This window comes from Lactuca virosa, chromosome 5, assembly GCF_052849685.1.
Source record: "Lactuca virosa cultivar CGN04683 chromosome 5, Lactuca_virosa_CGN04683_v6, whole genome shotgun sequence".
NCBI lineage: Eukaryota > Viridiplantae > Streptophyta > Magnoliopsida > Asterales > Asteraceae > Lactuca > Lactuca virosa.
The window spans coordinates 438399046-438413022 of record NC_136430.1 but is presented as its reverse complement, the minus strand read 5'-3'; the positions used below and the strand labels follow the sequence as shown (position 1 = coordinate 438413022).

At 38.5% G+C, this 13977-nt stretch overlaps 1 protein-coding gene across 1 annotated transcript; it reads right to left on the bottom strand.

The window, feature by feature from the left end:
• Positions 1 to 6451: 6451 nt before the first annotated feature.
• Positions 6452 to 10211, bottom strand: LOC145113817 (formin-like protein 2). Its single transcript, XM_079049867.1, has 4 exons — positions 8424 to 10211; positions 8140 to 8351; positions 7816 to 8060; positions 6452 to 7556 (listed from the first exon to the last, which is right to left on the bottom strand). Exons 1-4 carry the CDS (start codon positions 9935 to 9937, stop codon positions 6759 to 6761), a joined length of 2769 nt encoding a protein of 922 aa, XP_078905993.1. The 5' UTR covers positions 9938 to 10211; the 3' UTR covers positions 6452 to 6758.
• Positions 10212 to 13977: the final 3766 nt, after the last annotated feature.

Below are 13977 nucleotides of genomic sequence, written 5' to 3'. Positions count from 1 at the left end.
CCACTATAGCCTCCCTCATCGCCTCCCTTAGTCCAGAAAACCCTAACTCAAAACCCTAACCCATTTTGAGTGTTCTTGAGCCACTTTTGTGTATTTTTGGTGGTTTTGAAGCTTGAAAAGGAAGAAGAAGCTTGGGAGTTCAAGAGGAAGCAAGTAGATCCAGAGGTTGTGTTCCATTTCCAGCTCTTTTGAGGTATTAATTCTATACATTGCCTATTCATTTCCTAGATCCCTTCATGGAGTGGTTTAGGGCTTTAAGGAACCATTTTTGGAACCATTCATGGATGCAAGCATGTTTGGGGTTAAGACTTCAGATCTGGAACCTTTGAGGGACTTCATGGCATAAAGGTGCTAACTTTATGGCCATGGGAGTCCCATGCACCTTGTGAACCTCATTTTAAGGCCTTTTGAGCTTAACAACCCATGCATGAACGTAAAGTTTGTAACTTTACGTGTGATATCGACCCTAAGAGGCCAGATCTATGTTTTGGATGCGTTAAGCCCGACTGAACTCAACCGTATAGATTTAGGTCGTGGGGGACTCGACGAGTCATTCTTAGGACTTGGCGAGTCTGGTCTTGGTTCCCCAACCTTCTCTGTTACTTAGCAAACTTGTTGAGTCTTGAAGATAACTCAGCCAGTTAGATGTGTCTTGGACTTAAAGGTCAATAACTCGACGAGTCCAAGGATAAACTCGCCGAGTCAGCGAGCAAATGTCCCAACTATATGAAGGAGAAGTCGATGAGTCCAAGAAAGGACTCGACGAGTTCAAATAGAAAGTCCCGATTCTGTCATAAGGAGAAACTCGACGAGTTAGAGGGTAACTCGACGAGTCAGATCGCGAATTCGAGTTTCTATGAATTATGGAACTCGACGAGTTGATGGATCAACTCGGCGAGTTGAGTCAACCAGGATGTTGACTTTGACCAGGGCGTTGACTTTGACTTTGAACTTGACCTTTATCCAAGATTGACCCTTAAAGGGGATATGAATATGAAGGAGTAACTAAAGGAGACTGAAATGTGTAGGAGGTTGAGGACAGTTGATCCCAGCACCGAGGACAGTTTAGTTACTGCACGACATTAAGGTGAGTTACCTTCCAGTAGAAGTGGGTCTACGGCCACAATATCGACCCACTAGTAGGAGTTGTTGTTAGATGATTTTCTTTGTGATAATTATCTAGGTTTGCTGCTACCTGATATGTTTTATGTGCTAGCATGATATGATGATATGTGATAGTGGTAGTAGGGGAATAGTCCCCGTGCCACGGTCGTAAGGACCGATGGGTAGGTCCGACACCCCAGAATTGTCTGGCAGTAGGTTTATGCTATGTTATTATATGGTAGTAGTAGTAGGGGTGAAATAGTCCCCGTAGCCAGTTCAGATACACCGGAGGGTAGGTCGGGCACCCCAGAATTGCCTGGCAGGGTAGATCGAGCACCCCAAAATGGCTTGACATGGGTAGGTCAGGCACTCCAGAATTGCCTGGCAGAATGTTTGTTATATGGTACGAGGTATGGTGGGGGAACTCACTAAGCTTTGTGCTTACGGTTTTCAGTTTTGGTTTCAGGTACTTCTTTTTCAAAGGGAAAGGAGTCGGCTCGGTAGCAGCGCATCACACCATTATTTTCCGCACCATGATGTTCTTGGGATTGTACTCTGACATTATTATTCCATGACATGTTTTATGACATTTGACTTATGGGTTTATGGGTTTGATATGATATTGATGATGTTTTCAGTAAACTGTTTTATAAATTGCTTAATTAAAAATGAATTTTTTGGTCTTGAAATTTGGGATGTTACAGATTTCGAGGACGAAATGTAATTTAAGTGAGGCAGAGTTGTAACATCCGTTCTCCGGATGGGATCAGTATAGGGCATAAAGAAGTTAAAGGCATGGTTTTTGGGAAAAATAATATGTCACGACGTAACCATAGGGAAGTCACGACATGACAAGCCAAATATGGAACGCGTTCATCTGATGAATACTATGACATGGCAGTAGGTGGCCATGACGTGGCAGTTGTTCTAGACCAAGCCCATAATTTTATGGTTTCTCTCGTATTTAGGCATCTTATCCTAAGGATTAGGGTATCCTCCTCAGCCTCCATCACTCTCAAACCTTAGAAACCCTAACCTTAATCCCCTTGGTGATTCTTGGTTCATTTTGGTGCTTTTGGTAGCTTGAAGAAGAATAAGGTGTTCTAGTGTGTTGATCTATCAAGGAAACTTCATCATCACTCTTGTGCATATTTTGGTCCTTAGTAAGTCATCAAGTTTCCATCTTTGATGTTTTCCTCTTTAGATCTAGGTTTTATGTCATGTTTTGTTCCTTTTGATGTGGTTTATATGCTTTGAAGAGATATTGTTTGCAACTTTATGGTTTCTTTAAGTCCCTTAAGCATCATATATTATAGATCTAGGAATTGGTGGTGGTTGAAGACTTTGCATGAATTTTAGGTCATATTTCATCTTTTGACCTAGATTTGGGAAAGGACGTGTGTGGGGCATGCACGTCCATAATGTTTGCATTTTTAGGGATCATTAGGGTCTCTAAAACCCTTCTGGAAGTTTTAGACTAGTCATCACGACGTGGCGACTGGGTTTGGGTCGACTATGTTGTCTTGTTCTACCACGAAGTGGCCAGGAGAAGGCAACGACGTAGCGATTCTATGAGGTTGACTTGGACAGTTGACCTTAAATTTAACTTTGACCGTTGACTTTTGGCACGGTTTGACTTTTGGTCAAATTTTTATCTTTTAGAAGGTAGACTTAGGGTTTCCCTTGTGTGGTTATTATGAGGTGTTTAGCACCCATTCGTTGGATGTGAGAGCTATTAGTTGTGGACTGCATTGGCAAGGTGAGTCTTCTCACTATACTATGTAGGATGCTAGCTGTCTGTGTGATACTTACATGGAAGACCATGTGGTGGCCCCTAGCATATGTGTGAAAGACCAGATGGTGGAACCTGGTAAGTATATGCAAGACCAGGGTCTGGCCCCGATAGATATAGGTAGGATGCTAGTTGTCTTTGTGATGCTTGCATGGAAGACAAGGAGGTGGCTCTTGGTACTTGTACGTAAGACCAGGATTTGTGACACATCCCAAAAATATAGACCAAAAATTTCGTTTTTAGTTATTAATAAAACCATAGTTATCCAAAACACATGTCATAATATCTCTATATCAAAATATCATAGTATAAACATCCCAGGCTGAACAAATGGTGTGTGCACTGCAGTCATCCCGAACTTTTCCCTTTGCTACTGGAAGTACCTGAAACCAAAACTGAAAATTGTAAGCACGAAGCTTAGTGAGTCTCCCCAAACTACCACATGCCATACACATAACATGCAACTAGGAGATACGGGCCCCGCCCACTCTCATGGAGAGTCGGGCCCCGCCTACACTCCGCTATCTAGGAGATTCGGGCCCCGCCCACACTACGCTGTCTAGAAGATTCGGGCGCCCCCACACTCCGTTGTCTAAGAGATTCGGGCCCCACCCACACTCCATTGTCTAGGAAATTCGGGCCCCGCCCACACTCCGTTGTCTAACATGCATACAAGTATGACACAAACAACAAGTATATCTATTCCTATCAAGCAGTCACATATCTATACTCAAATATACTACAAGATTCGAGCCCCGACCACACTCGGCTACAATGAGATTCGGGCCCCGCCCACACTCAGCTACTGACGTATCACATATACGGGCCGACCTTGGTGCCGTAGACCCGTTCCTACTGAAGGAAACTCACCTCGCAAGGCTGACTGCTGAAATCTCGAGTGAGGAATCTCTGATGGATGCTCCCACGACTCCCCGACTATCATTATCACAATAACACTTAGTCAAAACCTGATAATTCTCCTTAGGGTAAAATGACCATTTTACCCCTGGTCAAAGTCAACGCTTCGGTCAAAGTCAAGCTTTTGGTTGACCCAACTCGTCGAGTTGCTCCATCAACTCGTTGAGTCCTAGAACCTGAAATCGCGATCTTACCGAATCAACTCATTGAGCCCCTTCACCGACTCGTCGAGTTCTACCTTTAGCTAAAAACGGGACAAACCAACTCAACTCGTCGAGTCCCTCTATGGAATCACTGAGTTCCTCTGTCTGATTGAGCCATCTCAATGGATTAAGCTTCTACCCTTCAGATCCAAGCTCCATACTTCATCTACACACTGGGAATACACTTTTAAGGGTAAAGTTTCCAACTTTACCCACTCTTAGTCCTTCGTAATGGGTTTAGCTCAAACCCTAACTCTCTAGAACATAGATCTTGGTCCACAAGCCATAATACCCTAAACCAAATCACACTATACTAGATCTAGGCTTTGAACATCAGTTGGACACGTAAAGTTCCTAGCTTTCCTACCAAGCATGGCCTCTTAGGGCTAAAAAGGCCATATTAATGCTTATAAGCTTGCATTGGGCTTCCATGGTCATAAAGTTTGCAACTTTATGCCATGGAACCCCTCTTAGATCCCAGATTTGAGATATAAGTCACTTGGGACGTCCAAATCCCAAATACCAAGGTTTTTGCACCAAAACCCTCGTAAAATGGAAGTAAATAGATCTAAGGAATGAATGATCAAGTTAGAGACTTGATTACCAAAAAGTGATGAGGATGGAAGGAAATCCCTGGATCTACTATCTTCTCCTTGAACCTTCTAGCTCCTCCTTCTTCTTCTAGCTTCAAGAACACACCAAAACACTCAAGAATGGCTCACAACTCACAAGACACTCTAGGGTTTCATGGATTAGGGTTTAGGACTTGGAGGCTGGAAATGAGGCCAAAAGGTGAGGATTAAGATGCTTAAATAGGGTGTAAAACCTCGAAATTAGGGTTTCACTCTGACAGACCTACTCGCCGAGTCGAGAGCTCTTGTCTCGTCGAGTAGATGGCTGAAATCCCGCGTCCAAGACTCAATTCTACTTGACGAGTCTGGGGCTTCCAACTCGTCGAGTAGCTCTATAAAAATGAATAATTTGTAAATAAATGCGTACCAGAAACCAGGCGTTACAATTTGGCTCCTAGTGTTGCAAGAAAAGGCCATGATTGGCTCATGGCTGATAGTGACAGTAAGACTATGGGTAGCCCATATCATTCTCTATCTTATGTATGGTATTTGGTATTTTAGAGAACTCACTAAGCTTTATGCTTATGGTTTTGTGGTTTAAACATTTTCAGGTACTTTTAGTTTCAAAGGGAATGGCCCGGCTTGACTGCACATCGTCCCCTGATAGCTTTTCCGCACTGATTATTATTGTATTACTCTGATGTTTAAAAATATACATTTACTCTGATTGGTTTTAAACAAATGGTTATACGGGTTTGATAGTTTGAAATGAAAATTGTTGTTGGTATGTGTGGGACGTTATAATCGATGTCATCGTCATCGACCTCCGCCACGTTGACGACTTCTGCCTTCTTTCATCCCTCTTTATTTCCGGTTTTTAGAAACGTCGCCATAGACCACCCCCTCCATCGCCGCCAGCATCAAATGAACCTAGAGAGAGAGAGAGAGAGAGTGTGTGTGTGTGTGTGTGAGAGTGAGAAGTGGAGCTCTACTTGTCGAAGTAGGTAGATCTAGATCTGACGATGATTTGGAGTTCTAGATCCAGACCCGACAACGATTCGGCAACGTTCCAGCGGTGACGGTGGTTCCAGATCCGATGATGCTCCTCCTTGATGGCGCCAGTGAAGGTGGTTGGAGGTGGCCGGCGGTGGTGGATGGTGGTTTTATAAAGATAGAGATGTTGCTTGGGTGTGGTTATTAGGGTTTTATTTTATTTTTTTAGTTTTTTTAATTATAAAATTTTTTAGTAAATAAAAGAAAGTGGAAAAGTAAATCACAAACACAGTAGTCTTTTCAAGTGCTTTCAAATTTTCTGAGGGACCAAATTTGCATGATATTTTCGATTTTAATCCAACCATGCGGCATTTTTCTTTTTACCTTAAAATGCATTTTTTTGATAAACCACATGCTGTTATAAAATAAGTTTACTGACAACTTTAATAATGCGATAGATATACTTGATTTGAACGAAATGATATGATACTACGTTACAACGATATTTGATTCCTCTACAACAAAACAAGATCAAACAAAAGATGTTGCAAAGAGATGTTTTTTATTCATAAGCGTAAAACAAGGATATACAAGTAATTACTGTCGGTGGTTTTGAGCAGCATCAAAACAAGTATTTAAAATTATGATTATTTATCCCTAAATAGTGAAAAAAGTACATTCAAGTATTCCACACCCCTGAAATAAGTCAACTTTTCATGCAAAAAGCACCATCAATTATGTTGGCACTTTCGAACTTTTCAACGTATATATTGCAAACAAACCATCATTGTCAAATAGGCATAAAAGTTAAAGCAGGCATTAAAATTTACAGGAACAAAGCCGTTATAGACAAATTATGCAACAATAAATATAAAACACAAAACATATGATATTATTATATCCAAAATGTAAACTTTGGCTGAGATATCAAAAAATCACATTTAATTTACAGAGGAATTGGAGATACAAAGAATCTAATTCCATGGAACAACTTTAGTACTAGATATGCCAGGTTTTTTACAGAGATTTGTTTATTCTTCCAAACTCCTCTGTATATCATACATACATATTATATATATTTATATATATCTATAGTCGAATCAATGTTCAAAATCTTCTACTTTTACGTATACAAATACAACATCCCAAAAGAAGAAAATACCCCCATATCCATACCTACGACCTTTGGAACGATGAATTACTCTCATCATCCGAAGAACTACATTGTCTTCTTCCATGGAATCCAAAAACCGGAGGCAAATTCAAATTCGGGTTCACCGGAATCGGAAACTTATATGCCGAACTTATCACAATCCGTTCATTTATGGATCCAACTTCTTTGCAAACACGATCAAGAACATTCAAGAAATCTCTCACCACCATAAAGATTCTAAACGGATGAGCTTCTTCTTTAGCTGAATTCCCATGGAAATACTCTGTGATTTCTTTCACTAAAGAAAGCGCAACACTTTCTTGAGCTTGAATCCTAATAATCTCCTCTTCCGCCATCTTCAAAAACCCATTCATCGACCCCGAAAATCTCGTCTCTAAGGGCGTTGTTGTGTCATTTAACCTAACAACCTGGATAATGTCCGAAATACCCTTGGAAAGCTTCATGACATCGCTATTAAGAACCTCGGAATCCATGGATGCGGCTTTTTTGACATTTGAAAGTTCCGAACTTATCCCCGCAACGATTTGAAGACCGAGCTTACGGGATTTGGTGTCATCGGGGTTAGTTTCGGTATTTGATAGGCGGGCCCCTTCGCTTTTGATTATTTCTTGAACAACAAAATGCAAAAGAGTTGTTTTTCCATCTGTGCCCTTGACATCAACGAGTTTGAGAAGTGTGTCGAGTTTGAACGCGTGTGCATCACCGCGATTCGTCCCGACATTCATTCGGTTCCCGGTTTTCAGAACCGCTTCCAGAAGTTTTAAAAACATTCGGCTGTTTCTAAGTTCTTCACATGCTACCTGAAATAAACGTAAAATTACGAAATTACCCCTGACTTTAAGTATCTGGTTCTTTGAAATCGGAATAGTCGCTTTGAAAAGACACATCCAATGATCCAAACACCCTTTTAGACAGTTTGGCCATAACGAAGGCACATAAATTAGGACAAAAAGTGGGAAAAAAAAAAAGTAAAAAACTTTATTTCTAGTTTTTGTTTTCTGTATAAAGTAAAAAAGAAGTGGAATGACATAAAGCTGTAGTGATGAAATGGAAATGTACCTCGAGTGTCTGAAAAGAGCGTTTAAGGTACTCGACCTCTGAATCAAAATTGGATATGTAAAGCATTGCATCGACTCGTTTAAAAGCAAACGGTACATCAAGAACAGCTTTCAGAAACTTTTCAGCTGGCCCAAGCTTCATGGGTGTATCATCTTTATACTCTTTCAGCTTCCGTTCTTCTTCTTTCGTTGGAGCCATTTTTAATAAACTCTCAAGAAGCTCTGTTCCAAGAGTATCTGCATTGCCTGTATAATCATCCAAAAATGTTAAATAAACAGAACCCAACAATGAAATTGTTATAGAATTGAAGTAAATTATAATTACCTTCTAAAAGTGCATCACAAACTTCCTCAATTGTCACGTTAAGTGCCCTGAGTAAAATCGCAATGTTTTGGGATTTTTTAGGATCAAGAACGCGGGTTTCTTGTCCACTGGGTGAGGGAAGAATTGGGCGTTTTGTGGTGGATGTTTCGTTGGAATTACTTGAGTTTGGTGTCTTTACGATGAATAATGACTCGATCATTTCCTCATTTAATCTGTAATTAAGAACAATAAATCATATAAGATAAAGCAAAATTACGAATTTGAAGAGTAATTGGATATCTTACTTAAACGAGCTAGACTTGAGTTGATCCCAGACCATTTCACGATCGGAGCTTGCTCTTACTTTATCCCAGTGAAGTGGTTTTAACTTTGGTTTTGGGGTCTCATGATTTTCTTGATTTTCCGGCAGCAATTCAATTGGTGAAACCAGTGGTTGATCGTGGATTGGTGGTATGGGTCTTGCCGGTGTGATTAAGACTGGCGGTCGAACTGGTGGTGTTGGAGTTCTTGGACTTGGGTTTTCCCAGTGCTTTGGTGGTGGTGGTGGTGGTGGAGGTGGCGGAATTCTAGCTGGCGGAGGTGAGTATTGTTCACTTGATGAATCTGATAGTCTGGGAGAAGACTCTAGGCTGTCTTTGCTTAATCGGATATCTGGAGGAGGGATTACCAGAGGCTGTGGCGGCGGTGGTGGGGGCGGAGGAGCTAAGCGAGTCGGCGGCGGAGCAGTTTGAATTGCATCAAGGTCCGGCGATTTTGGCCTTGATCTTATTGGACTCAAGCTAACCGGCGGCGAAATACTTAGAGAAACAGACCTTGCCGGAGAACCCGAACTTGAAGATGAGCATGATGAGGAAGAACCGGACCCAATTATTCTCCGCGAGTCATAAGTATCAACCGGCACGGCGGCGAACGCTGCTCTAGAACCGGATCCGGTGCCGATCGAGTCTCTTGGAGAATAGAACTCTTCAAGTTCTTCATCTCTAGAAGATTCAGCATCCGCATTTTCAAAATTATCATTCCTAAGATTGCTTTGAGTCCGTCCTCCGTTACCACCGACACTTACAAGAGGCGGCAATGGGCGGAGTTCCGGCGAATCCAGTTTTCGCAGATTTGAATCACCATCAGCAGGATTATCACGAGCGCTTGATTTAGTAGAATCAATTCCACCGTGAGAATTAACAAGCGTACCAAGATAAAGAAATTCAGCACTAGTTTGCGACGGCCGAGTGAGCTTCGGAATCCGATTAGAACTGTTATCACTACCACCACCGCCACCATTATTAACATTACAACTAACAACTACTCTAGTACTACTGTCGGATCTACGAGTTTTCTCATCGCTAAAAGATCTAGAATCTTGATCATACCCTCTTCGCTTCTTAATCCGTAAATAAACAACGATTGCTATAACAATGGCGGCAGCAATCACCAGTGTAACCGCAGTCGCGATGAGTTTTGATGAAACCGGTTTCGATTTGGGGGAAGTGGGAAGGTTGAGTGAGGATATATTAGCCGGAAAAGAAGCAGACGTAGTCGACTCAGACGGCGGAGGCGGGGGAGATGGAATAGATGGGAAAAACGGCTGACCATCCGGCGGCGATGGGTTTGTCGTAGTGGGGTTAGGTGTAAACGGTACATCAGATGACGACGACGACGGAGGTACACCGGGTGAATCTTGTGGGAAGAACGGTTGGTGCAGCGTCCGGCGGTTGTGGACGGCAGTGTCGGTGGCTTCGATGCCAGATTTTGTACATCTTAACATGAAAATGAAGGGGAAAACGAAGAAGAAGATGGACATTTTCAAGTATAGGTTAAAAGAGTAAATGCAGGAGTGATTATTGGGTGGGGCTCGTTTATTTCTTGAAATTGAGATTGGATTGACGATTGATATGGGAAAGGAAGAAAGAGCGAGAGAGATTCTCCATGAAAGGGTGTTGAAGCAGTGGGTGTGTGTGAATGATATTGCAGTAATTTCTAGAAGGTGAAAGTTGCAGACTTGAGGTGGGAGGTTGTGTGTTTACAGCTAAGATTTAGGTAATTGGAAATGGCAGACAGGATTGGTATTTCGTACCCCAACCTTTGGTTTGAATTTTGTTTTTTTAGGCCAAGATTAATTAATGACTACTTCAACAATAACGTACCATTTCCTATGCATATTGTACTTTTTTCCTAAAAAAATTAATTCTCGAGGTTCCCAAAATAAATAATATAATTACATTATTGGAAATATATATTATTTCATCGAATTTGATTTTGATTTTCTTATAAATTAAACAATCATATTTTAAAAATGGCAAAATCATTTACATTTAAGGAACTATTTTTTTTACACACTAGAAAAGATTCCCCGGCGTTGTCGGGGTCGGAAGGTATTGTTGTGTAAAGTAAAGTAGCATGTTGGTTGTTTTTTGTCCGTTAATGTGAGGGTAATTTGGTCTTTTCAGGTAGTAGGGACTGAATTTGTCACCATGGGTAAACCATATGGACCATTTATGTAAGTTTGGCGGTGGTGGTGGTGGTGATGTCAGACGGTGGGTGGGTTTATGGTATTGGGTGAGTATTTTCTAATAAATAAAACATTAATTTAAAACGAAAAAGAGAATGTTAAATCTGGTAAACCACAGGGACCAATCGTGTAATTTTGTCTAACAATAATAATAATAATGATGAGGGACCATTTCTGCCAAAAGACAAAATGCTAATAATATGTAATAAAAGGCGAGGGTTATGAAAAATTCAAACCAAAGTGAAAGGGTTGTTTGTGAACAAAAGCATAAAGATGAAGGGTCAATGTTGTAAGTTGGAGGACCAAAATTGACAAAAAATGTGTCACTTTACTGTTAAAATCTTTCATAACTTTAATATATATATATATATATATATATATATATATATATATATATATATATATATATATATATATATATATATAATATTCATATATTATCATTGTCATCAGCTATCTCAGTTATTAATGGTAACATGTGAACACATTTAACAAGTTAAATTGTCAAATGTGTACAAAAACAGAAACTACTCAAATATGAACAAAACGAAAAGTTAATTACCCTGATAATTCATTTTCTCCACTTTTAATAGCAATTTTATTTTTTATATTTGTTTGTATTATTTTTTTCAAACGTTATTTTTAAAGTATTCATAATGTCCTAAATATTAAATTAATATTGATCAATTATAAACTTTACTTTTTAATTAATAAATATGTTTTTCTTTTATAAAACATTTTATATAGCCTCTTATATATTTTTTTCTTTTGTTTTAAGCATATACAATATTTTTAAAGTAAACAATATTTAACAATAAAATTAAATTAAATTAAATATGTAACAATTGATGGAAATCGTAGGTTACAACAAGAATGCTCTAAGCGGAAAAACAATTATAACAATTAATCGTATTAGGCCACATGCAACCTAAGGGATCTATGTTTTTCACATAAAGGCAACGTACTATGAATTATCAAACTACAATAATCCTAATGAAATCAGAATTCATGAAGGAATATTACATACTATTGATTTATTATAGTAAACAAATCAAATCCAATAGCTCTTGTAGCCATTTGGAAGCTAGCACCATAAATCTCGTGCCTCTAATGTTTCACACCCAAACCTTAACAACTATAGAATACATTGAGGAGAGAGGAGAAGAGGGGAATTTCAGCTGGCTTCTTTATCAAAAGAGTGTGGCCGAAATTGCAAGTGAATGGCTTTATTTATAGTTGAACCAGGAAACCCTGATAACCCTAATTTGAATATAGGATTTAGGTCATTTTTGGTCACTTAACTTTTGGTTTTGAGCTCATTTGATCAGTTAACTATTTTTAAGTTTTAAAAGGTCATTGAACTTTTGGCTTTATGCTCATTTATACACCTAACTTTTGGTTTGGTCACTTAACTTTTGGATTTGTGCTCATTTAGTCACCTAACTTTTAAAATTGTGCTCATTTAGTCACTAAACTTTTAAAATAAAGCTATAAAAATGAGCACAATTTTAAAACTTAGGTGACTAAATGAGCACAATTTTAAAAGTTAGGTGACTAAATGAGCACAAATCTGAAAGTTAAGTGACCAAACCAAAAGTTAGGTGACTAAATTAGCACAAAGCCAATAGTTCGGTGACCTTTTAAAACTTAAAATGAGTTAAGTGACCAAATGAGCACAATGTGAAAAGTTAAGTGACAAAAAATGACCTAAACCCTTGAATATAATACTATTATATTAAATTATGTAATTATCTTACTTCCTGTTTATCTCTAAGGGACATTCCAGAAACCCTAGAATGGGTCAAAACCGTCCATCTTCTATAGAGGGTTATAGAATCCTTTTTGTTCAACTATTGAACAATTATAGCTTAGGTCCTTGCACTTTTAATTAATCCAAATTAATGCCAAAAGTAATTTTAATTAATTTCTGATTAATTCTTAATTAAATATTACTATTTTTAATTAATATATTATTTTCATAACATATTAATAAATTTATTTATTGTTATTTATTAATCATATAATAAATCAATAAATCAGTATTTCTCTCTAAAAGTCATCCTATTTAATTACTATATTTGAGGGCAATCCAAAAGGACTTTGTTAATAATTCAAGTACATATTAATTCAGTTAATGGCTTAGACATTTAATCCAACAGTATCCCACTTGGATAAATCTTTAACTGCAATTACTGGTATAACTACTAAATTAGATAGCAAAGTGTGCTTCCATAGCAACTGTCGAACTCTGATCTGACCAGACACTGGCCCTAAGATAAGGGATCAACTATTCCTCCGTTCTACAAGATATCGTACAGACATGAGACATGGATTAGAATCAATCTTCATTGTCCTAAGTTTTGTTTCCCGATTTTTGATTTGTGATGACGACATAAGACTTCAAATTGAACACATCAATTGAGTCATGGTTGGGCCCAACACTATAAGTCAACACCAAATCACCGAGTGGCCCAAAGATATCGCTTTTCCCGTTAGGACAAAAGGAACGAATAAAATTTGACTTATATGCTTATATCCTTTACTCACCAAATCATACATGATATTGCGTTTTATAACATCATGATACTAACGCGTTTTCGCAATACCAATACACAACCAACTTGTAAATTACAACTCATATATCTCTGTTTCAAGAATATAAGATATTATCGTTTCATAATTGCTTGTGATATAATCCATTAAGTAATTCTCTGAGTGTGGGTTAATCCAATACTTAAATCTCCATTTCTAAGTACTCATGAATGTTGTAGAAATACAATTGTTATGTCTAACTCCCTTAAACAATCTACAATCCAATACATGGCAGTCTTAATTCACTACTTACTTCCCAAAGTATGAGCGACGGTGGAATTTAAATAATTAAATTATTCGGGAAGTGAAACATGCAAAACGAAACACAAGAATAAATAATTGACAAAGGCAGTAAACAAACTCATAAATAATATTTATTATTTAATCACCAAAATCAATTACATTTATTTTGTTACAAGTTTGAAACTAATCATCTAGCTACTAAAACTAATGTTATCTCTCAAACCAATGCTCCTAGCATGTTGATTATGCTTAATCCTACTCAGAACCTTTTGTGAGAGGATCTATAGGATTATCTTCTGACGAAACTCTCTTCACTATGAGATAACATTCTTCAACTCTATTTCTGATATAATGGTATTTTCTGTCGATATGTCTTGATTTACCATGATCTCTCGGTTCTTTGGTTAAAGCAACCGCTCCTTCATTATCGCAGAAAAATTCCATTGGTTCCTGAATGGTTGGAACTACTCCAAGATCTTCGATGAAGTTCTTCAACC

Excerpts from the sequence above, each read along its gene's own strand:
- LOC145113817 (XM_079049867.1), bottom strand. The coding sequence starts at position 9,937 with ATGTCCATCTTCTTCTTCGTTTTCCCCTTCATTTTCATGTTAAGATGT. Across the intron at positions 8,352-8,423 it reads CTCAAGTCTAGCTCGTTTAA|ATTAAATGAGGAAATGATCG; the intron begins GTAAGATATCCA and ends TCTTAATTACAG. Across the intron at positions 8,061-8,139 it reads TTGTGATGCACTTTTAGAAG|GCAATGCAGATACTCTTGGA; the intron begins GTAATTATAATT and ends ATGATTATACAG.